Below are 22,751 nucleotides of genomic sequence, written 5' to 3'. Positions count from 1 at the left end.
AATGAGGAGTCAGAGTTTTAAGGAAGCAGAATTTAGAACACCAGAACAGACAGTTCTCAAAACACACCAAACAGCTTGCTTATAGACTGATGAGATATAGGGAATTCTTTATGATCAGGGCCTTGAGTTTACCACAGAAGTACTAGTTCTGTAGTAACTCCAAGGGACAGGGCTTCCTATTGAATTGGTCTATCATTCCCCATGACTCCTCTCCATTCTCCTCTTCCAGACTGTATTCAGCTGCAGTGAAACTACTTTAAGAAATGCCTATGTGTCCCATACTAACTTGACAGCCCACAAAAATATCTCCACCACATTTAATTTCCAGAGGGTTAAGATAGACACAGCAAAAATGAATTAATGTGCAGTTATAAAGGACTTGTGAAGCAGTGCACCAGTTTTACTGGTCCTGACTATTAGTCCAGTAGTGCTAATCTACATACCCTTCCTTACACGTGTAAGAGACAGTGTTTCCAAAAGTAAAGTTATTTCCATTGATGACCGCATCTTTGATGGCAGGAGGGGATCCACAAGAGACAATGTTGCAAGCTGGAGGTGTGCTGTTCCAGTTCCCTGAAGACGCACAGACAAGTACAGAAGGTCCCTGAAGGCTGAGACACAAAGATCATTAATGGCCCCAATGAAACCAAGGGGAGTCTCTCACTGACTTCAGTAGAAGCCAGAATCTCACCCTCTGTTCATGAAAAAGGACTGCTGATGCTGTCAAAAAAGCTGGTCTTCAGATTATTTTGAAGAGAGAGCTGGTGGAATTCATGTGGGGCCTCAATGCACTATGCAGATACACACGTAACTTCTGCTGTAGCTTTGCCCATCTTTGAACCACAAAAGAAAGTTACAGGGTGCTTAAATATTTATTTATGTTTCAAGATTTACTTGTATGCCATCAACACTATGCCAATCTTGAGACTTGCAACTAGGCCTCAGTTTGAGACCTGATTCATTCAAGGACTTAAACACTATCTTCACTCAGAAAACTGAAGGAAATGCTCCAGTTCACGTTTGTTTACAAAAAGGCATTCAGTTACTTCAGGAGGTAAAGGATTTTGCTGGAGTGAATGGCCACATACATTTGAAGTTGATGGTATTTTTTGGTTTCCTTAGCTGAGGAAACAGCAATGCATTGGTACAAAAGGTGTGACTCAGTTGTCTAAACAGAGGTATTCAACACCACCCTGAGACGCCCTGGGTGAACACCCTGGCCTCCAGCTGCTGTGTCAGCTGGCTATGGATTCCCAGTAGGTCCCATGTCATACCTGAAAGCCCTACACAGGTGTGTCTGATTGCCTACAGTTTAGTCTCAAATAGTATTATACCCCCATATTTAGTTGACAGAAATGAGCTCAGGGGTTAATGGAAGAGAACAACACTGACCTATCAAACCCTTACAGGTATGGCACAGGCCCTTGTCAAGGCAGTAGGCTGTGCCTACCTGTGGCAATATGTTTAAGACAAAAAGCATGCAAGAGGTGCTTGAAGGAAGAGACTGGGTCCACACTCAGGTCCAGAAACAATGCATAAGAGGGACACTGTTTGGGAGAGCTTCCCCTGGAGTGGTAACAACAGGAGAGAGGACTTCTCTCACCAAGCTATGCTAGACAGGTAAAGGGGAAAGAGTCACAACTGTGTGGCATTTGCTGCCTATATGTCCTCAGTCCATGGTCAAAAAACTCATTGACATTGGTACAAACACTGCCTGGTTTAGTGGGGTACAGATAAGCCCACACTGTGGATCTATGACTTAACACTACACTGGACTGCAGCTGAAGTATCCGTTTTTATTAACACGATTAAAACATTCACCAAATGAGCACACCTCACCTACCTGACTGCATCTGGACAAGGGAATGCTTGCAGCAGGAAAATACAGAGAAAATTCAGGCCTAAACAGGTCCATATGAGACTGCTTATGTCAGAGTAAATCTGCTAGAGGTACAAGCAGATATCAGGAAAGGAAGAAACTTGCACTTAAAGCCACATCCTTGGATATAGCATTACTGTATTAATTTTTAATTGTGGCATATTAAAAATGTGTTTCCAATATAATTGCTTACAAATGTAAAACAGAAGAAAAGCCTAGAATAAATAACTACTACGAAGAGTTCAAGGAGTAAATTAGTACTTCCAGAAGATTCTTTCACGAAACGAACTTTAAAACAATAGCAAAAATAATATTGGGTATGCGCTAAAGCTGTAGGGTATGATAATCTTTAAAGACAAATGAGAACTTTAAAAAATAATGACAACTATTTCTCTGATATGCCTTTGAGCTTGATGCTAAAATGAAAGCATTGCATGTGTATATATCTAAATATCTATCAAATCCTGAATGACCTTCTTGAAATGCTCCAATTTAGGATGAAATACAGAAAGTACCTTCAAGACATAAAGAAGTCTTTTAAAATTCTATTTTAGTATTTTATCTTTCTGAGCAATGATCCTAGCTTTGTCTCTTTCCGACATAACTTAGACCTTGTAAGCAAGCATGCTGCCTGCATTTGGCTCAGGAACGTTCCTGCATTTACCTGTATCCATTGTCACAGGTGTATGATACAGCAGAAAGGTAGGTTGTGCCAGTGAGTGTGTATTTTCCATTGCTGATATCCTGTGGGCTAGGACAAGTCACCATTTCACAGGAGGGGGGAGGATGATTCCAAATGCCACTAGCAAGGCACAGAATTTCCTTTTCACCCACTAAGTTGTATCCATCATTGCATCTGAGTTAGAAGAAAAGAAGTGCTACCAAACACAGAGCCTTTTATGCACAATGTAATCAGCCATCCCCTTCCTCTCTTCCTCCACACCTGCACACACCATCTTTCTCTGCAGGGCATAGAGAAGTAGTACTGGAGTAAACATTCAGCTCTGCTAGTGAATAGCCACAGCTATAACCAAATGTCTTTCCATTACTTTAATCCCATCTTGCTCCTCTCCTTCATTTCAACCACTCTCTCAATTCAGCCATACTCTCATTTGTTGCCAGATTCTCAATCAATTATTAATATAGCAACTTCAAACATATTGAATTCTTACCTGTACACCACCTTATTGTGGTACGTAAAATTTGAGCCCAAAATGGCACTGTTCTCTGGAATAACTGGACGACCACAGGATATAGCTTTAAAAAGACAGGATCACAAGAGAGGTGATAAATAAAAAAGAACAGAAAATCCAGATTTGCTTTGTTTTCTCTAAATACATTTGAAGAGGTGTAAAGCCCTAGGTAACACTGGGTTCTTGACTAAGATATAACTGACATTTAGGGCTCTTTATCTGACTTCACCTTACTGAGAAATTGGACTAACTGGAAATAGGCAGTTGGAACTGTTCTACAAACCACATGCTTGACTGTCAAGAGGACTCCATATCCACCCTTCCCTGTGGACAAAGTAATTGTTTTTTTGACATTGCCTTTGTCACCCCTTCATTTTACCCTGTTGCTTCATCTCATTAGTTCTGGTTTTCTAAAGAAACAACTTCTGCAATTATACCATGTATATGTACATGCACCAGCCTGTCCTCTCTGGTTGCTTTTTATCCACTGAAACACAGTTAATGATCAGCCAGCTGAATATGAGCCAGCAGTGTGCCCAGGTGGCCAAGAAGGCCAATGGCATCCTGGCTCGTATCAGAAATAGTGTGGCCAGCAGGAGTAGGGAAGTGATTGTCCTCCTGTACTCAGCACTGGTGAGGCTGCACCTCGAATACTGTGTTCAGTTTTGGGCCCCTCACTACAAGCAAGACATCGAGGTGCTGGAGTGCATCCAAAGAAGAGCAACGGAGCTGGTGAAGGGTCTAGAGCACGTGTCTTATGAGGAGCGGCTGAGGGAACTGGGGTTGTTTAGCCTGGACAAAAGGAGGCTGAGGGGAGACCTTATCGCTCTCTACAACTCCCTGAAAGGAGGTTGTAGCGAGGTGGATGTTGGTCTCTTCTCCCAAGTAACTGGCGAAAGGATGAGAGGAAATGGCCTCAAGTTGCGCCAGGGGAGGTTTAGATTGGATATTAGGAAAAACTTCTTCACCGAAAGAGTTATCAAGCATTGGAACAGGCTGCGCAGGGAAGTGGTTGAGTCACTATCCCTGGAGGTATTTAAAAGAGGTGTAAATGTGGAGCTTGGGGACATGATTTAGGGGTGGACTTGGTAGTGCTGGGTTAATGGTTGGACTTGATGATCTTAAAGGTCTTTTCCAACCTAAACGATTCTATGAGTCTATGACCTTTAAGACATTAAGTTCCCACAAGTTCCTTGAAACGGGAGGCTGGGTGGAGAAGAAAGACACTTTTAGTGCTTGCAATAAAATAAGATGAGTCTACACCTTTGACACTTTGGAGAATCTGCATAAGAGTACCACCATGAATATGACAACTGTTGGAAAAGCTTCAGCTGGTGCTTACATCTCTTAAGACAACAGAGACTTCAACACTGAGACCCAGGTCTGCTAGGACGAGGTTTCATCAGCTGCCATGGTCTCTAAAGGCTCTACGCTACTACTTTCCCCCTTCCATCTCTAACAACACACATTACAATATGCATTCTCCCCAGGAACCACACCTTCACAATATGGTATTGGGTGGCTCCACTCTCCAGACTCCATGCATGTAAGTTTAGTCACTCCTGTCAGCTTAAACCCTTCTTCACAGGAAAACATTACTTCACTGCTAACACTGTAAGTGTCCCCATATAAATGGCCATGCTCTGGATTTCCTGGATTACGGCACTTCACTGGTTCTGGGGAGAAAGAGAGAAACTATCAATAACATAACTAAGTACCAGGTTTTATAAACAAGTTGTAGGAGATATCCTTGGGAATTTTCTGAAAGTAGGAAGGCAGAGCAGGTGGAAAACTCTCATAAGTGTTTACAGCCTTACCAGCTTTTCTCTGTTCTGCATGTAAATGACAGGCACTGAAGACTCGTACAAGTACGCTAATCTTGGTATGAGAGAGCCCTCTGTAACTGAGTTTGCATTCATTGTAAGAAGCATATCTTGTAGTCATTTTTCCCTCTGTGAGGGAAAGCCCATTCCAGCATGTCCAGCCCTGAACATGAAATTAGCTCAGCAACCTTTTATCCCAACCTATCACACTCTCTTGTCATTTTCATGCAAAGTTCCTTGCTTAATGTTTCTACAGGCAGCTCAAGCCCTACTCAGATGCCTGTATTCAAATATTTCTTCACTGCACAGCTCTGCTCTGAGAAGTGACACATTCTGGCATGCGGCCTTCCCAGGTCTTCAGCACATGTGCTCCATGTGCAAGAGGATTTTGCATGTGTTTATGTCTTGGAGCAGAATCCCAATGACAGCTGTCTCCATAGGGAGAGCCAAGTTCTCAAGAAACAAAAGGAGACACTTCATCACAGCCTCATTCAGGCCAAAGTGACCTGGAGATGAGAGCATGCCTGCCCTGTCCCTCCCTAGATATCAATAACTGGCAACTGTCTTCCACAGTGGAAGGCAGGATACTGGCCTACACAGAACCTTGGAAAAGTCAGCCTGATGTTTTTCTTTCCCATACCTGCACATTTTTTACCATCTCCTGTGTAAGGAGGGATGCAAGTGCAAACATAGGATCCATTTGTGTTGAGACAAGATGCATGCTCATCGCAGTCTGATCCAACAGCACATTCATCAACATCTACAAAAAAGAAACACAAAAAAGATGTCTCCAGGGTGGTATTTGTAATAAGGATCTGCTTTAAATTTCTGTCTCACTAACTGTCACGAGGAATTGCTTTAATTAGTATAATTAAAAATCACTCTAACTTCAATCATTTTTGATGCACTAGTAAAAATATTTAATATTTAAATTAATATTTATGCTTCCTATATAATTTACTATACAATATTGTGAAACATGAGAAAATCAGAGACAAATCCTATTAACCTTCAGTCAATACTTCCACAAAAAGTATCTGGTTTCCAAGTAGTAAAAGAACAGACATCGTAACTCAGGAGGACTACAATGATGTCATGAGGTTATGCAGGGAGAAAATTAGAAGGGCCAAAGCCCAGCTAGAACTTAATCTGGCTACTGCCGTAAAAGACAATAAAAAATATTTCTATAAATCCATTAGCAACAAAAGGAGGGCTGAGGAGAATCTCCATCCTTTATTGGATGCGGGGGGAAACAACTTCTTATTCTTACATGAGGCTTTTCATCTACAGACAGCAAGTTGTATTAAAGTAGCAGAAAGACTTGTAATCCAGTTGCTCCAACGCATGAATGAAGCCCCCATAATCCAAGGGGAAATGGTTAGCGACCTGCTACACCACTTAGACACACACACAAGTCTATGGGGCCGGATGGGATCCACCCGAGGGTACTGAGGGAGCTGGCAGAAGTGCTCACCAAGCCACTTTCCATCATTTTCAGCAGTCCTGGCTAACCGGGAAGGTCCCAGTTGGCTGGAGGTTAGCAAATGTGATGCCCATCTACAAGAAGGGACGGAAAGAGATCTGGGGAACTACAGGCCTGTCAGCCTGACCTCGGTGCCGCGGAAGGTTATGGAGCAGATCATCTTGAGTGCCATCACATGGCATGTACAGGACAACCAGGGGATCAGGCCCAGTCAGCATGTGTATAAATCTGAGTATTTCATTCACCATCAAACCACATGAGTAAGGTTCAGCATCCCTTGGTCCTTGTCCTGTATCACTAAGGATAGGATTCATATCATCTAACCTTAAATGGCTACACTGTAGATAGCTGCATCTCAACTTCCCAACCTAGGCTTCCTTTACAATCAAGGAAGAGAAATAGGCTGTTCTAAAGTGCAATTCATATTAACTATTTTACATGCCTGTGTTGAAATAACTGCACTTTAGAATTAAAGGCTGGACCAGATGATCTTTCGAGGTCCTTTCCAACCTGGGCTGTTCTATGATTCTATAAATTTACTCTTCTTCTGTAAGACATTGACAATAAAAGGAGTGCAGAAGATCAAGTCAGATCTTCGATCTGAAAAGATTAATCTCATTCTGCATACCTAAATACCATCTAACAGACAAATTCTTTCACTTGCTTTCTTTTGTACATTCCTTCGAATACTTAGAAGTACTCCTGCTCTAGAAAGCTTACTTAGATATATCCAAACCCATCCATCATCATTTTGGGAAAATTTTGATGATAAGCAGTTGCGGTTCTCTGAATATGAGATGGCAGTGTGACCAGGTGGCCAAGAAGGCCAATAGCACCCTGACTTGTACCAACAACAGTGTGGCCAGCAGGAGTAGGGAAGTGATTGTCCTCCTGTACTCAGCACTGGTGAGGCCGCACCTCGAATACTGTGTTCAGTTTTGGGCCCCTCACTACAAGCAAGACATCGAGGTGCTGGAGTGCATCCAAAGAAGAGCAACGGAGCTGGTGAAGGGTCTAGAGCACGTGTCTTATGAGGAGCGGCTGAGGGAACTGGGGTTGTTTAGCCTGGACAAAAGGAGGCTGAGGGGAGACCTCATCGCTCTCTACAAACACCTGAAAGGAGGTTGTAGCGAGGTGGGGGTTGATCTCTTCTCCCAGGTAACAAGCGATAGGACAAGAGGAAACAGCCTCAAGTTGCGCCAGGGGAGGTTTAGATTGGATATTAGGAAAAACTTCTTCACTGAAAGGGTTATCAAGCACTGGAACAGGCTGCGCAGGGAAGTGGTTGAGTCACTATCCCTGGAGGTATTTAAAAGAGGTGTAGATGTGGAGCTTGGGGACATGGTTTAGGGGTGGACTTGGTACTGCTAGGTTAATGGTTGGACTTGATGATCTTAAAGGTCTTTTCCAACCTAAACGATTCTATGATTCTATGTGCTGTTACTACTAGTTTGGACAGACACTATGAGGGAGGACTTCTGCATTAAACGCTTGCTTGGGAAATCCTCTGTATCTGAAACTTCCCACCTGGAGGACAGGAAAACTTAGCCAAGAGGGGAAATACTCCGAACATAAAATATGATTAGAGCCCCATCTTTGCTGAAGACAATTACATTAGACTAGGAATGAGAAGTGCCTGCAGTTGCAAGAAAAGTTAAAATGAGTTCAAAATATATTAGTTATTATAATTAACTATTTATACAACTAGTAGTGCCTAGAAATGCCAATTGATTTATGCTCCATGTGGCTTGGTACTGTACAGCAAAAAAAATCCCTCACTCCTGAATACTTCATATCAGCTTTCAAATCCTGACTGTACAGAAGTGTTCTTGGTATGTAAACAATGAGTCATAAATTGCAAAGGGTCAGTTTCAAAGTATCTAATTGAAAAATGCTGGCGTCAGGGATTATCCCTTATATAAACCAGACTGTTAGAGACAGATAGAACAATTCTTCATTTAAAAGTCCTGCTACAGGACAGCTGTTGAACTAGGTATACCATGCAGAGATATAGCTGGAGTTCTTTGCCTATTTCCAGGCAAAAAAGCAACTTGGTTAAAAAAGCAACAAAATTTACTGAATTGGCGTGTTTATTCTTCACTGCCGAATGAGTCTGGCCAGCATGAAAAGAACCCAACAATGTTCTGAAAAGAAAAGGAGTTTCCTTCTGACATGCAGGATGAAAGCTGCACATTAAAATCAAAACGGTTGCCAATTACACAAACATCGGGAGAATGCGAAGTGCTACCACAGCAGAACTGGAATGGCTGCTTCTCCTGTAATGTCTTGTAAGGCAAGGAAGAGTGGAAGGACAGTATGAATCAGATCCGTAACAGAGCAAAAGGAATGCCCCAGAGCATAGGCGTACCAGGCTTTGTTAGCATCTGCCTGGAGTGTGAATCAGAAAGGTAAAGGGTGGGTCAGGGTGCCAAAGCCACTCGTTTTCATTTTCCCCTTAGTCTACTCTGCTTTATGAGAGACAAGGCAAGCTGGAACGTGGGGCACAGGGCTTTTTCTTCTCAACATCATGCTTCCTACCGCACAGATGTTGAACTATTTGGACAGCCTTGCAGCACCTGCTCTGAGCCTTCTTATCTTTAGGCGTTGGTATAAAGTGCAAAGGAGAAAAGCAAAAAGAGGAACAACAGACTGGATGGTCTGTTTGGAGGTTCTGAAGGAGTCCCGGTAGACAGGATGCTACGAAACCAGATGGATCCTACTCCAAAGTGAATTCTGGCAGAACTAAAAGACTGATGGCTTTTCTTTTGCTCGTCTTCACTGAAAAAATTATGTGCTGTAGCTACATAAAATTCAGTCAAATCAAACACAAATCTTGCCAGGTTGTTAACCCACAACTCCCATGTTAGGCATGACTAAGCACCAATCCAACTAGCTAGTGGATTCCAGCAGTCCTCTGTACGCAGTACAATGCTGGTTTGTCTCACCGTTCGGTTCCTGCAGCTGCATCTGGTACATCAGACCCAGCTGACCAGGAAGTAAGTTATGGCGTGGCAACTATGTGAACTGTGTCCACAAGTGCACTCCCAGCCCTCTCAATGCTGCAGCTACTTGCTGACAGGCGTGTGTGACGGACCAATAAACCCCACAATGGAATAAAGTTGGGAGGAGAATGGCAAAGGTGATCTGCCCATGAAGCTCAGGGAATAATACAGGTTGTGACTGACCACTGTGTTACAAAGAAGCTGACTCAACACAAGGGGATAGGAAGGTGGCTTTTGTTTTAGGTAAACAGCTATCAACAGCTGAGTGGATCAACTGATGGTGTAAATGCTTCTCCTGGAGTTCATTAAAAGAATGTAAATGTCTCCCTCAGTTAGTCAGACTAGCATGGGGGGGGAATTGAATATGGCTCAGGCCAACATAGACTATTAAAAAGCAGACAACTAGCAATGGGCTTGAGCTGGCTCCAACCCATGTATTCATTCCTGGCTACTGGGGACACCCAGTGTCACGACGGTGAGCATATTATAGAGACTGGTAATGGGGAACACATTGGTATTGTGATTGAACTGTGTATTGCAATTGCTATATTTTGCTAAGTATAACTTGCATTTATTTGTACTGTGTTATGCAGTATATTTTGTACCACTCTAAATCAGAAATCCTGTGCAGCACCAACTATCTTCAAGTAAGTAAATTTGATATTAAACATTGCAACCTCCACACATGGAACGTCTAGAAGAACCTGGTCAGAGAGTATGGGACACTGACAGCGTGCTGAAGGACAGAGAAATGCATAGGTTAGAAGCAGAGAATGCAAGGACTCCAGGGCTAAATGAACATGGAAAGAGAGAGGCTGGGAGTGCAATGCAGGCTTATTAAGTATAGGGTGTGGGGTATACAAGAGGACTGACAGAGAAAGGTGCCAGAATGTAGTTTTCGTTTCACATAATGCTGAGCATGGTATTTCAGAAACGTGAATATCTTGGAGTGTGATTTCTGAGACTCTGGTCAGCCTTCGCAATTTCAGAATGAAATCCCATCCAAATCCAAGGGCACAGAAGTGCTGATCGCCAGCCCATGCAGCCACATGTATGGCACATCTCACCAAGGCAAGATGGTGAAATGCTGTTCCAGCTCCCGTTGTCCAGGCACAACATCCTGGAGTCGCCCAACAAATAGTAGCCATTGTTGCAGTGATAGGTAACGGTACTGCCAGCAAAAAAGTCCTCAGCTGAATAAAATCCATTTTCTAAAGGTGGAGGCACTCCACAGCTGATTCCTGCAACATGAGTGAAAAGAAGGCACAGATATTAGCAGAGCAGACATAGATCAGCTTCAGAGTAATTCCATATGAAAGCCACCAACGGAGATTTTTTTCTCTGCAACTGTGGAATCCCATCCACAAGAAGGCCCAGACCTTTTCTGAGGTAGCTAACTGATTCCAGGTTCGGTGGAGGGTCTTGTTTTGTGGGCACTTGTCAGAGACTCAGCAGGACTCTCCAGCTCCTGTTATTCTGCTAGCTCCGGAGGAGACATCTGTGACTAAGATCTGATGCCCTTCAGTCACAGGACACTTCCCCTGATAATCAATGATCCTTGGTGAGTTTTAAGGAAAAAGGAAAAGTAAGTTTGCCTCCACGGAGGTTCCTGTTATTTCCCTTCACTGAAAAACAAGCTCAATGTTATTGTGTTTGAACATCGCAAAACTAGCTAACAGATTACTGCTAAGAGGTTACCGTACTGGTCTGAGACCAGGGAGTGCATGAACGATGGAGAGATTGGAACTGACATCACATACAGTCTCGTCTACACGTCACTCACTTTGACTTTGACTATAGTAAATAAGCCCTTCTGATCCCAGCTGTGCCAGCAGAAGGCACCACTGGTACCTGTTTGCTGGAGGTTGCTATTTTTTCTACCAGAGCTGCTTCTGTGCAACTTCATTTCAATTAAGATGACACACACTTATTCCAACAGCTACACAGCTCCTCTTTGCAACTACATGGATTCTAGCAACTCCTTGCTCCCCAGCCGTGTTCAAGGATCACACAGTAAGACACTGTGAAGTGTTTAGAGCCCGTGGTAATGGAAGCCAAGTCCTTGCTCTAGAGGGATAGAACTGAAGAGCCTGCAACAAAGACAGGCTGTCAGGGGATGGGGACCTGTGGTTTTGGGGGTCTTTGGTAGCAGGAAGAGGAAAAGGATCCTGGTGGGTGAAGGCAGTGATTACAATGAGCCTGATTCAATTAGCAGAAGAACCTTTTCTGTACCACACCTTCCTCTATACACCTGGTAGTTCTTTATGCAGGAAATAGCTATCTTCAACCCACTTTCATGCATGAAGTACTTGTGGAACAGGCTGAGAAAGGCCAGTGGGCGGGTCTGGCCCTCATTCACTCAGCATGTTTCTGGCAGGTCAACCCTATTCTGTCTGAGCTGTGCTCAACAGGTAAAACTGCCTAGCCCTACAGAGAGAAATCATATGACAATACTAACAGGATTCTGGTGGCTTGTCACTGATAACACACCAAGAAACAGCAAAGCTGTCTTTGCCAGTGAACTTACGTTCTGCCCAGGAGGACTTGCTTTTGGGTAAATCCTCACATGCATGCTATTCTTTAGGCAGAAGAAGAGACAGATCCTGGATTTGTGCTATGAACAACTGAATAAAGAGGAAGATGAAAATTGCATCACATCTAGCTCAAACTATTTTTAAGGTATTTTTAACAAATGTCACGATTTTCTCCAAACTACTGATCAATTTTGGGATCATGCAATACCTACTTCTGGAGCTAATTTACTATTCTGCTGAAATGAAAAATATAGCCAGCTCCAACACATGCAACTGCAGTCACATGTGCAGTCACAGGAGAGGAGAACCAAAGGAAAGCAGAAGGCAGGAGCAGGAAAGCGGGAATCAAAGAACCTTAGCAACCTGAATGTATACAGCCCGGTTTCTTAGAAGAAATCCTGTAAGTCTTGGAGCACTTCTAAGTCCTGACAGATATATCTGCTGCCTTTAAAGAAATTACTCTGTTACATACTAATGCCAAGACTTCTACTTCAAACCAGATGTTCTCAGTGACACTTAAAAATCACAGGGATATTCTGGCATTTCCTGTGCATCTTCCATACTCCTGGTGACACTGGGAAGGAAATTTCAGAGTATCAGATTGCTGATCCAAATAGACTAATTTCTGCCATGGGCATTAGAAATTGTCTGAAAAAGGTGGCAGAATCCGATCGTGGTGTAGTTCCTGCTCAGTAAAACATGAGTTTAGTTTTAAGCATGTATGTATATGCTGTAACATGGATGGATTCAAGCGCATCATAGCTGCAGGGATAAACAGGCCATGAATAGTGATAGGGTCCAAATAAAAGCTAGGGTTTCCTAATCCTGCCAGCCCACTGAGACAACTCACTTTCACAGCGGGGAAAAGGCCGTGTCCACTGTCCCAGGTTAAGGCAGTGTTGAACAGAGTTTCCCACTATCTGGAAGCCTGGGTCACAGGAAAGGCTCACTTTTGACCCTGGCTTTAAATCAGCAGAAGAGGCCCGCAGATGTGGTATGGATCCTTGCAAAGACGGACAGTCTGTGGACAAAATATATGCATACAGTAAGAGATATAGCTATGTGCTGAAACGAATAAATTTGTTATCTGATCGTTTGATCCTGTATAAGTTTATCCACGAGAAAGCTTTGGAAAGTGTTATGTATGCTATATCCTGCTCGGGTTCAAAGGGTTTTGAGAATCATCAACATATAACATCAGAAAAGGAATCTGTAGTAAAAGAGGTGAGGAGGTAGCAGGTATTTTAGTACCATCCAATTATTTTTAGAATAAAAGACAAGAAAAACTTCTTTCTGACCCAACACCATCTTCACTCCTTCCCCATCTCAATTCAGGAAGCAATAAATCTCTGTCAGAGATTCCAATGAACTTTTGTTACAAACCCCTGGAATTTGAGGAATGAAGGACTGAATGTTCTAACTATCAAATTATCAAAATAATTTATTCAATGTTAGTAGGGCAAAGGCTGCAAGCTAGCATATTTGACCTCATAAGAGTCTTATAATATTGTTCAGAAAAAAAGGGTTCTAGGAAATAAAGTTCTAACCAGCACAAAATATACTCTTGTAATCTATCTTCACTCTTCCAACAACTCCTGGCAGGAAATCTGGCCAGGCTAGTACATTTCCTTTTTGGAGTTCTTCTGGACAGGATGTAGCCAGAGATTTTACCTATGGATTTAAAACAGTTGGTTAGGTGCTGTTTAAGGACTATGTAGGAAAAGAATGAAAAAAAAATCCCTTCCATGTCTGCATGCAACACTAGAACTAATCATTGAATAAGCAATGTTCATCCTTTCTAGCACAAGAGGCTTCTGCCTGAACTACTTGTTATTCTGTACGTATAAGCCAGCTAGCTGTGGACAGGCATGTACTGAGGCAATACCTGAAGGAATACTTGTCATACAAGTAAAGTATAAAACATGGTTCTTGAAACACAATTGCGTTTGTTAGTGTGAAAGAAAAATGTATTCACGTCACAGAAAAAGGTAGATACGAGAATGCAACCTGAAGAGAAAATTTGATATATTTGCAGAAAAATGTCAAATAGGAGCCAAAAGGAACTTAATGTTGAAGATCTGCATTCTGCAAACTCTGCTAGCACTGCACTGCATTTAAGGAACAGAAACACAAATAGGAACAGCTTAATAAAGCAATTTGTTGTTTCTAGGACAAGAGTTTTGTGAATTCAATGCACTAGGCTCTTCAAAACACTGCAGGCAAGGCCCACCCACGCCCATACTAACAGCAATATTGGCACTGAATTCAACCAAAGCAGGACAGGGCCATAACTAACCATGTACTGAAACAGGAGTTATATACGTAAACTAAGGATAGGAGAAAGAAAGGACTACGCTGTTAGATCAACAGCAGATTTGTATCTCAAGAGCAGATCTGGTTAAATATCTCTGATGGAAAAGTTTTCCATTTAAAATGTAACTCCTTTAATGGCACCACTAGGGATTTCTTTTCCATTCTTACTATAAGAAACTGAAATGCCAATGGGAATCCTTAAGCTGTTTCAGTATTGCATTTTAATGTAAAAAAAAGATATATATTTCAACAAGGTAAAAATATTTCTACTTCTTCACTGTGACTCTGAAATCTGTTAGACATAGTACATTATTATATTTCTACCTGGCCACCAACAGAAGGAATTTGGAGACTACAACCCCAGATAGCACAGCACTTTTATGCTACTCAGACACCAGTGTAAATTATATGCAATAGTCAGAATATGCAGATTGACCCTTAATGATGGGATGTCGCATAAATATTCCACAGTGGTCCCTTGGAAGAAGCTCAGATATCCCAACCCCAACATTTGTAAAAAAGAAGGCTGCCTAGTTCCATTGGATGCTCAGGGAGACTTCTGCTACATGAAAGTGTTTTAAAACTGCAAATGAAAGACCAGGGCTTTGGATTCGCTCTGCATTGCCTTTGTTCACTGTGACTCCAGGAACAGAAAGGAAACATAGTCCCAGAAGGTGACTGGGACTAAGGTGTATTATTGGCACAGTACTCCCCATTATGCTTCTCTCTATCAGGGCAGACACAATCATATCTCAGCCACAGAACTGCTGAAAAAAACATATGTGCCCTGAGGAGGATAAATATGCAGTAAAGGGATAATTTTAATATATCAGAGAGGGAAGTGGTCTATGGAGAAAAGATGGTTATTCAATTAAGAGAACACATTAGTAATTAGGCTACTGAGACTACTTTCTACTCTTTGGCTCTTCTGTGGTGGAGGGTCATTCCAGTATTCCTGGGCAGGAAGAAAGGAATGTTTCCTTCAGCAGCATGAAAAAATGAACTAAGGAGAGCAAAGATGAGCAGCCCAGTGGGCTGTGTACATCTCAGCACAGCCAGCCTACCCATACAATACATGCAGCATGGCTTCAGGGCACAGCTAGCTGGTTAGCAAGCACAGGTGTGCCCAGTTCATGCCGAACAGTTGGGAAACCGCCTTTCTCAGAAGGGTGACTGGCTTCTGTCAAGTCTCTAGTGGATGAAATCAACTACCAAGAATAATGGGCTATACCGTCTGTCTTTGTGAGAAAGGTACACCGTGAACCTTAGACTGAAATATTTTCATATTGCCCCTACACTGAACTCCAGTGAGGCGGATCAGACTCTTCTAGAGCCAGCTTAGCTGGAGAAGAGAGCAACCTGCTCTGTTTATTCTGAGGCCATTTCAAAGATCTCACTTCAACAGTATGTGCTGATGGAAACTGCTTAGGCCAAAGGCTGCAAACAAGCTGCAAGGAATCTGCAGGGAAAAATTTCCAGTGTGGGAAAGGCAGGTTTGGGAATCGGCCCTTCTACGCCATATGATGAAGAATGGAGGGCCAGAAAGGACCTCACAGTCCCATACAGACAACTCATATTTATACTGCTGTCTGCTCAGCAATAAAACAACCAGACTGTTGGTTTACCTATACAAAATTAATGTGCAAGTGGATGAGCAACTAAAGTACACAAAGAAAAATCCTAGAAGAGTGGACTTTGCCTTTACATTATTCACTGGGCAACATATTCTGTCACCCTGCTTTCCTTTAAGGCTGAGAATAGGAAGGTAAGACTTACTAAACAGTTCCAGCTGGCCACAACAAAACTGAAAATAACAGATAACGGTAGTGATTTACTATCCCAAGCTCCGAAATGAATGAGGTAAAAATTTTCTAGGAAACTTACTTGGCTCAGCTCCCTGTCTGGTCTCACACCTGTCTTTTCAGATGAGTCATATGGGTACCATAAATGAAGGGCAGGATTTTCTTCCTTGTTATAACTGTATTGCATTTGAAGCAAATGCGAATTTAATCAAGCCTGTCATTAAAGACAGGCGACTACTGAAAAAGACTCAGAAAATCGCACTTAACCTCTTCACCAGTGTGTCCTGTAAAATCACATGTATACTTATCAGCTTCAAAACTGCTAGTGAACAAAAACCTGAAAATTTGACTTGGCAATGCAACGATTGGTGACCCTAGAAGCCAAGAACAGTAGCAGATTGCTGGGCGGTTCTGAACCTAGCAGAAAGCCGAAGTAGCAAAGAAAAGGAGAAAGAAGCAGAGGAGACATTTGGACGCCGGAAGCAAAGACTCTGCTTTACTTCTATTTTCTGTTAATTTTATTATTTCGTATTTGGATTATAAATGGTAATATATTATTATATATTTGGTGATAAACCACCAAATAGTGGTAAAACCTTAAAAAAACACCAGGAGAGGACCAAAACCTTTTAATCCAAAGACCCTCCCCCCAAGAAATGTCTCTAACTTTGAACATTAGTCCTTGCTGTTCAAGTGTAACCACAGTCTCATCATTTCTGACCTTCACGACTGAAATACTAATGACCAGGAAGTGGTGATGGAGCACACTGTCATCAGGTTTGCAGATAATATCAAACTGGGAGGCCCAGTCAGTACGCTCAAAGACAGAGCTGCATCCATAGGGACCTCGACAGGTTGGAGGAATAGGCCAACACAGACCTCATGAAATTCAACAAGAACAAATGGGAAGGAAAAACCTCTGAACAATACAGGCTTGGAAAGCCTGGAGAGGGAGCAGCTCTGCGGAAAAGGACCTAGGGGCTCTGGCAGACAGTAAGCTGAGTATCGGCCGGCTGTGTGCCCTGGCAATAACGAGGACTAACAGCATCCTTGGCTGTGTGAATAGGGTCACAACCAGAAAACCAAGGAAGGGATTATTCCCTCTTCTCAGTGCTTATTAGACCACATCTGGAGTATTGCATTCCATTTTAGGCTCCTCAGTACAAGAAAGACATTGACAAGCTGGAGCAAGTTCGGGTGAGAGCATCAAAAAGGATGGAGCATTTGCCCTGTGAGAAGAGGCTGTGGGACCAAGGCTGGTTCAGCCCAGAGCAGAGACAGCTTTGGTGATACCTAACAGCAGCCCCCGGTACCTATGAGGAGGTAATCAAGTATATAGAGTCATGCTCTTCACGGCAGTGTGTGGTGGGAGACAGAAACAGTAGTCATAAACAGAAGTGGGAGGTCCCAACTAGATACAAAGAAAAAAATTACACTCTGAGGATAACTGATCACTGAAGCTTGTCTCCCAGAGAAGTTGAGGGATCACTGTCCTTGGAGGCATCTTTTGATTTACGCTAATTTTTTAACTCTGTGAAAGTTTAGTGCCAAACCTCTATTTCTGGTACCTGAATAAAAGTAGCCTAATATTCAGTTATGCTGCCCATTCAGACTTTTTCCGGGACTATATAGCTCAGATTTTTCATAGTGTCTAATGCATTGACAGAAATCCCGATGCCTTCCCTCTGAAGTTTTACCGGTGCCTTCACACAGCAGGATGAGGAACTGTAAGCTGTAAAACAAGCCCTGAGCTTGTTTCATTGGGTTTTCTCCCTCTTCTAACAGGACTGCTAGCTTTTGTATATGCCTTCATTTCTCTTTCAAAGCTACGTAACACAGAAAGGCTCAGTCAAAATAGAAGGTGACTCACTGTTGATTTTAGGACACCTGGTTTTGCTTAAAGCTACTCCGCTTACTACACTAAGCTTATTACCCTAAGCCAGAGCTTCATCTGGTCCTCACTGACTTCTGTGGGAACAGAGGTCTATCCAATATGCTAACATTGAATGCCTTTTGAAATGTTTATCCTACACTCAGAGCCCTGTCCTCAAACATTGCAGTAAGGACTTACCTGCTGTGGAGACAGGACATGGTCCCAGATGTTGAGCTGGCTGATGGACCCCACAAAAGATTCAGCTGGGTTGAATCCTTCGCCTTTCTGATCTTGCTCTTGACCCAGTACAAGTGCACCGCCACCTAAACTCAGAGAGAATTAGAACAGGGATAGGAAACAAAATCTTACAGCAGGGATCCCCATGAGAAGATTAAAAACTAAGCAAAACAAAACTTTTGCTACCCTGTGTTTACTTCGAGTTTGTAGTGCAGGAGACCAGCCACCTTCAACAAATCCCCTCAGCAAACCTCTGGGAAGCCTTATGCTAGACTGAGGTAAGTGAGCATGACAGTTTGGAATTGACTCTCAAATATGCATTAATGCTAAACTCATGCTGATCAGAGCAGAAACTTTACATGGCTGCTTCAAGAATGGTATTTGCTCTAAGAGACCACTTCTAGCTCAGTATTTGAAGCATATTAGAAAGCAATGCAAAATGCAGTTTTGAGCAGGTGGGGCATATTTTACAGTGCTAGCTTGCACCTCCTGCTTTAAACAAAAGCTTAGAAAGTCAGGTAAAACAAAATTGATTCCAAATGCTCAGAAGCACATTGGTGATTAGACAGTCAACGTTCTGACATGCCATACAAGTTAAATTTCCTCTCCTCGACCAGTAGCACAGATGATGTGGACATGCATTTTGTATGTCACAGGGTGGGTGGACAAGGGCAAAAAGTAATGGAGACTGCACACTTCCTTAGGTCTTGTCTCTGGAGATAACTTCAATGTAATTCGTAAACACAGAGGCAAGCAGAAGGTACACAGGCTAAAGTATTTCATTTTTTTTTAAATATGGATAGTTTTTTGAAACTCTTATGCAAATTTGGACAGCGGCAGTATGAAAACACTATCAAAACCAAATCTCTTTGCAGCAATCTAACATCAGGCCTTTCACAGCTCTTCAGTGATGAAGGTATTCCTTTTCATGTCTTCTGATATTACTGGAAAGACTGCTGATCACAGGAAACAATGAAATAGCAAAACCCACCTTGTTAGGAAAAAATGCAAACAGAACTTTAAAAAGATGTCTGAAAGTAACAGAAGAAAGCTAATTCAATCAACTCTGAGCCCACATTTGTAAGGGAAATGCCAGTTAAACTTGTTTGTTGTGTGAGAAACCTATTCTCAGAAAGCCATTCCAAAATCAGCTCAGCACAGGCTCCTTTGTGGACTAAACTCTGTCACCCGCAAAACAAGTTACCTACTAGTTTACCCTAGAAATGTGCACTTTGTCTTCAGCGAGGCTGAGTGAGGGAACTGTCCTCATGAACAAGAATAGCAAACATGAGCCCTGCTGAAAGGGGCTGAAAATGTGAAAACGTACTAAAACCACCAAAATAAACATTTCCTTGCAGGCACAACAAATTCTGCAATAAAAACAGAATGGAGGCAACAGATCTGGTGTAATATAAATAAAGCATACCTGGGATCTTTGAACCAACAGAGAGCCCACTGCCTCCATCAGACAGTTTTCCATCGATGTACACTTTCCATGCCCCATCCGTGCACGTCCATGTGACCGCGATGTGATGCCAGTTACCATCGTTCACTGAAGGACAGTCTGTGATTCTCTCTTTCCCATTTACATAAAGAACCCAGCTGCATGGAAGGAAGACGAAGGCATACTCAGTTGCATGCAGCAACTTTAAAAGCATGGCCTGTCCCACACGACTCAAAGCAATGTTATTTGCCAAATGAGGTAACTGTGTCTACATCATACAAGAAATCTCTCTTGAAAGATCACCATACAAGATATCTCTCTCTCAGAGAACTTGGAAGTTATGGTTATCATATGCAAAGCATAGTGAAATAAGTAATGTGCTTTTGTACCAATATGAAGACTCAAGTCATAGCTGGATTCTTAAAACTTGCCCCTTGGGCCCGTCTCTGCTTTTGGAGTCACACTACAAGTACGCTGAGTGCTGAGCTCCATTTTATCCAATCATTGTATCAATGCGTCATTTAAATATTACAGAAATGTAGTCCAGACAAAAACATCCTGCTTTCTAAACTTCACTGCTTTCTTGCCATTACTCTTCTATCTGGCAAAAAGTGAAGGAAACAAAGCAAGGAGAAGAACAAAACAAGGAGTCAACTCCAGCTATGGAGTTTGGATGCAGATTTTTCTATGCCAAAGTAGGCAAAGTTGATATTCAGAGTTCTGGCCTATGCTTTCTTTATCAATTCAAGACATCTGTTATCTACAGAAAAGCAGAACTGTGATTTACCCATTGTAATCAGTCAGAAGAAATGCATTATCACTTCCATTCTCCACTGCATAAGAAATGGGAGTTCCGTAGTTTGTGGTGTCAGTGGATTTCATCCAGAATGTACAGGTGATGTCACCAAGAGATGGGAAAACACCATCAAGCATGACGTATCCATAGATACCAGAGACTTCAAAATCAAGATTGAAACCAGAGGACTGTTCTGCAACAAAGACAAAGAGTTTTCAGAGCTACATTCCTGAAAACCCAGAAAGAGAATCAAATGGAATCTAAGCAAATGCAATAAAATGGAATGCAACCCATCTACAAAAATTATTCACTTTAAATTGATCAGAGGTAGAAAGAATGTATAGCAGTCTAATATCAGCCAGCATACAGAGCTTTCCAAGGCTAGAAAACACACAGGGTTTGAAGAAAAATGACTGAAAAAGAAGCTGATTATCTAACAAACAGTGAACATGAATCTTACCTTTCAGGTTGCTGAATTGCTCTATCAATAAAATGACCTTCCATCTGCCACACAACAACCCAAAGAGGTGTGATCAGCTGGTTCCATTTTATTCACAAGAGTCAAGATTAAAAAAAAAAAATTCTGCTCTGGACTTACTGAAATACACTGCACTGGTATGGAACAGCACTTCTGTGCTGCTCTTCAATGCAGAGTGACATGCTTTACAAGAATACTACATGTAAAAGTACCAAGTGGAGCTCTCCTGAAAGCTGGGTGTTATTAAATTCAGACATAGGATGGTAGGTCTAAATACCTGTATGTCCTCTACTGTATCTGTAAAAACAACACAGGTTCTTCAGTTTCTGTTTAAAGATTCACCAGCTACTAGTGTAACACTTTATAACTTTCATGGAGTAGCTAAAAGACAAATGGATTTGAGCCTTGTGGTTGTATGGCCTAACTCCAGCATCATCCAGGAAGTTGCACTAGGTGTGACCCATTTTGCCCAAATATAGTGAATTTTATGCCCTTTTGCCTGTAGGGAACTTGATGCCTTCAGGACTTCTAAAGCTGAGACTACTACATACTAATCTCTAATCCTATGATGCAAAGCCCTACATGAAATACAAGAAACAGAAAGAGCTAATTAGAGAAGAGAAGGCTTTGGGGAGACCTTCTTGCAGCCTACCAGTACTTAAAGGGGGCTTCTAAAAAAGACGGCGGCAAACTTTTTAGCAGGGCCTGTTGCAACAGGACAAGGGGAATGGCTTTAAACTAAAGGGGGGTAGATTTAGACTAGATACAAGGAAGAAATTTTTTATGCTGAGGGTGGTGAAACACTGGCACAGGTTGCCCAGAGAGGCAGTGGATGCCCCATCTCTGGAAACATTGAAGGTCAAGTTGGATGGGGCTCTGAGCAACCTGATCTAGTTAAAGATGTCCCTGCCCACGGCAGGGGGGTTGGACTAGATGACCTTTAGAGGTCCCTTCCAACCCAAACTATTCGATGATTCTGTGATTCTAATTAACTCAGATACACAGAGCAAATACAAATTAAACTCGATAGACCTACTAGGTATTAAAAAGATAGAACTGTGCCTTAGAAAAGAGAAATGAATATAAATGACACAGCACACATGCTGTTACTTTTCTGCAATTACACTTATTAACACTGCAGTCACAGAGGCTCCACTCAGCCCCTCAAGAGTCCCACCACCCCAGCTGCTTTCTGGGGAAGCTGTATGAAATCAGCCCAGCCAGCACAAATCTTGCCCAGAGACTTAGTCAAGCCACCTTTTTCTGACACTCGGTCCTGTGTACCTGTTTCACACCTGCTGCCTGTAAAGCCAGGGGGACATTTACAAACGTACGAGTTCAAGGCATCCACACAGGTGGCTTGGTTTAAGCAGGGACTGGAGTCACAGTCATTGATGTTCACTTCACAGTTTAGTCCCGTGTACCCTGTCACACAGAGACACCTATGGAGGAAAAGAGAAGCACACTTCAAAGGTGGCCGCTGTCACGACAAAGAATCCTGGCCATGAGGCCAGATCCACCAATGGGAATGGCATATACTGGAAAAAAAAAAAAAAAAAAATCAACAGAGGAGATACTACAGAATTAATGGAGTTTTATTTTGGCTGTTCCTTTAAGTATGCTTGTATTTTATTAGCTGCATAGTATTTCTTCTTGATAGGGACAATACAGTATTTAAACACAGTGTCTGCGTTTCTTCATATGAAATTGGGAGAGGCAATCATTGCATTCCTGTGAGTGAAGCATGCCTTCTAGAGTCCACAGAATTACAGATGAGAGGCACTTGACTTTTAAGGCATATATGCTTATACTGAGGGAAAACCAAGGCAGTAGAAAGGCACCAAAACCTCTGGTACTTGGAAAACCAAGGTGTTTGAAAGGCACCAAAACTTCT

The 22,751-nt window shown here is 42.3% G+C and overlaps 1 protein-coding gene across 1 annotated transcript in view; it reads right to left on the bottom strand.

Moving 5' to 3' along the window:
• The window catches only part of SVEP1 (sushi, von Willebrand factor type A, EGF and pentraxin domain containing 1), a 186,549-nt gene that overhangs the window by 36,142 nt on the left and 127,656 nt on the right, over nucleotides 1–22,751 (bottom strand). Inside the window, exons 25-36 of the mRNA XM_009328996.1 lie at nucleotides 22,142–22,299; nucleotides 20,371–20,572; nucleotides 19,566–19,741; nucleotides 18,101–18,225; nucleotides 13,462–13,585; nucleotides 12,765–12,935; nucleotides 10,448–10,621; nucleotides 5,536–5,655; nucleotides 4,572–4,748; nucleotides 3,052–3,136; nucleotides 2,544–2,735; nucleotides 444–611 (exon numbers count right to left, since the gene is read on the bottom strand). Of these exons, the coding sequence (XP_009327271.1) occupies nucleotides 444–611; nucleotides 2,544–2,735; nucleotides 3,052–3,136; nucleotides 4,572–4,748; nucleotides 5,536–5,655; nucleotides 10,448–10,621; nucleotides 12,765–12,935; nucleotides 13,462–13,585; nucleotides 18,101–18,225; nucleotides 19,566–19,741; nucleotides 20,371–20,572; nucleotides 22,142–22,299 (1,872 nt within the window). The remainder of the gene's footprint in view (nucleotides 1–443; nucleotides 612–2,543; nucleotides 2,736–3,051; nucleotides 3,137–4,571; nucleotides 4,749–5,535; nucleotides 5,656–10,447; nucleotides 10,622–12,764; nucleotides 12,936–13,461; nucleotides 13,586–18,100; nucleotides 18,226–19,565; nucleotides 19,742–20,370; nucleotides 20,573–22,141; nucleotides 22,300–22,751) is intronic.

The sequence above is a fragment of the Pygoscelis adeliae genome, unplaced genomic scaffold, assembly GCF_000699105.1.
Source record: "Pygoscelis adeliae isolate BGI_AS28 unplaced genomic scaffold, ASM69910v1 Scaffold127, whole genome shotgun sequence".
NCBI lineage: Eukaryota > Metazoa > Chordata > Aves > Sphenisciformes > Spheniscidae > Pygoscelis > Pygoscelis adeliae.
The sequence above is the reverse complement of the archived record's forward strand: the minus strand, read 5'-3'. Positions and strand labels throughout refer to the sequence as shown.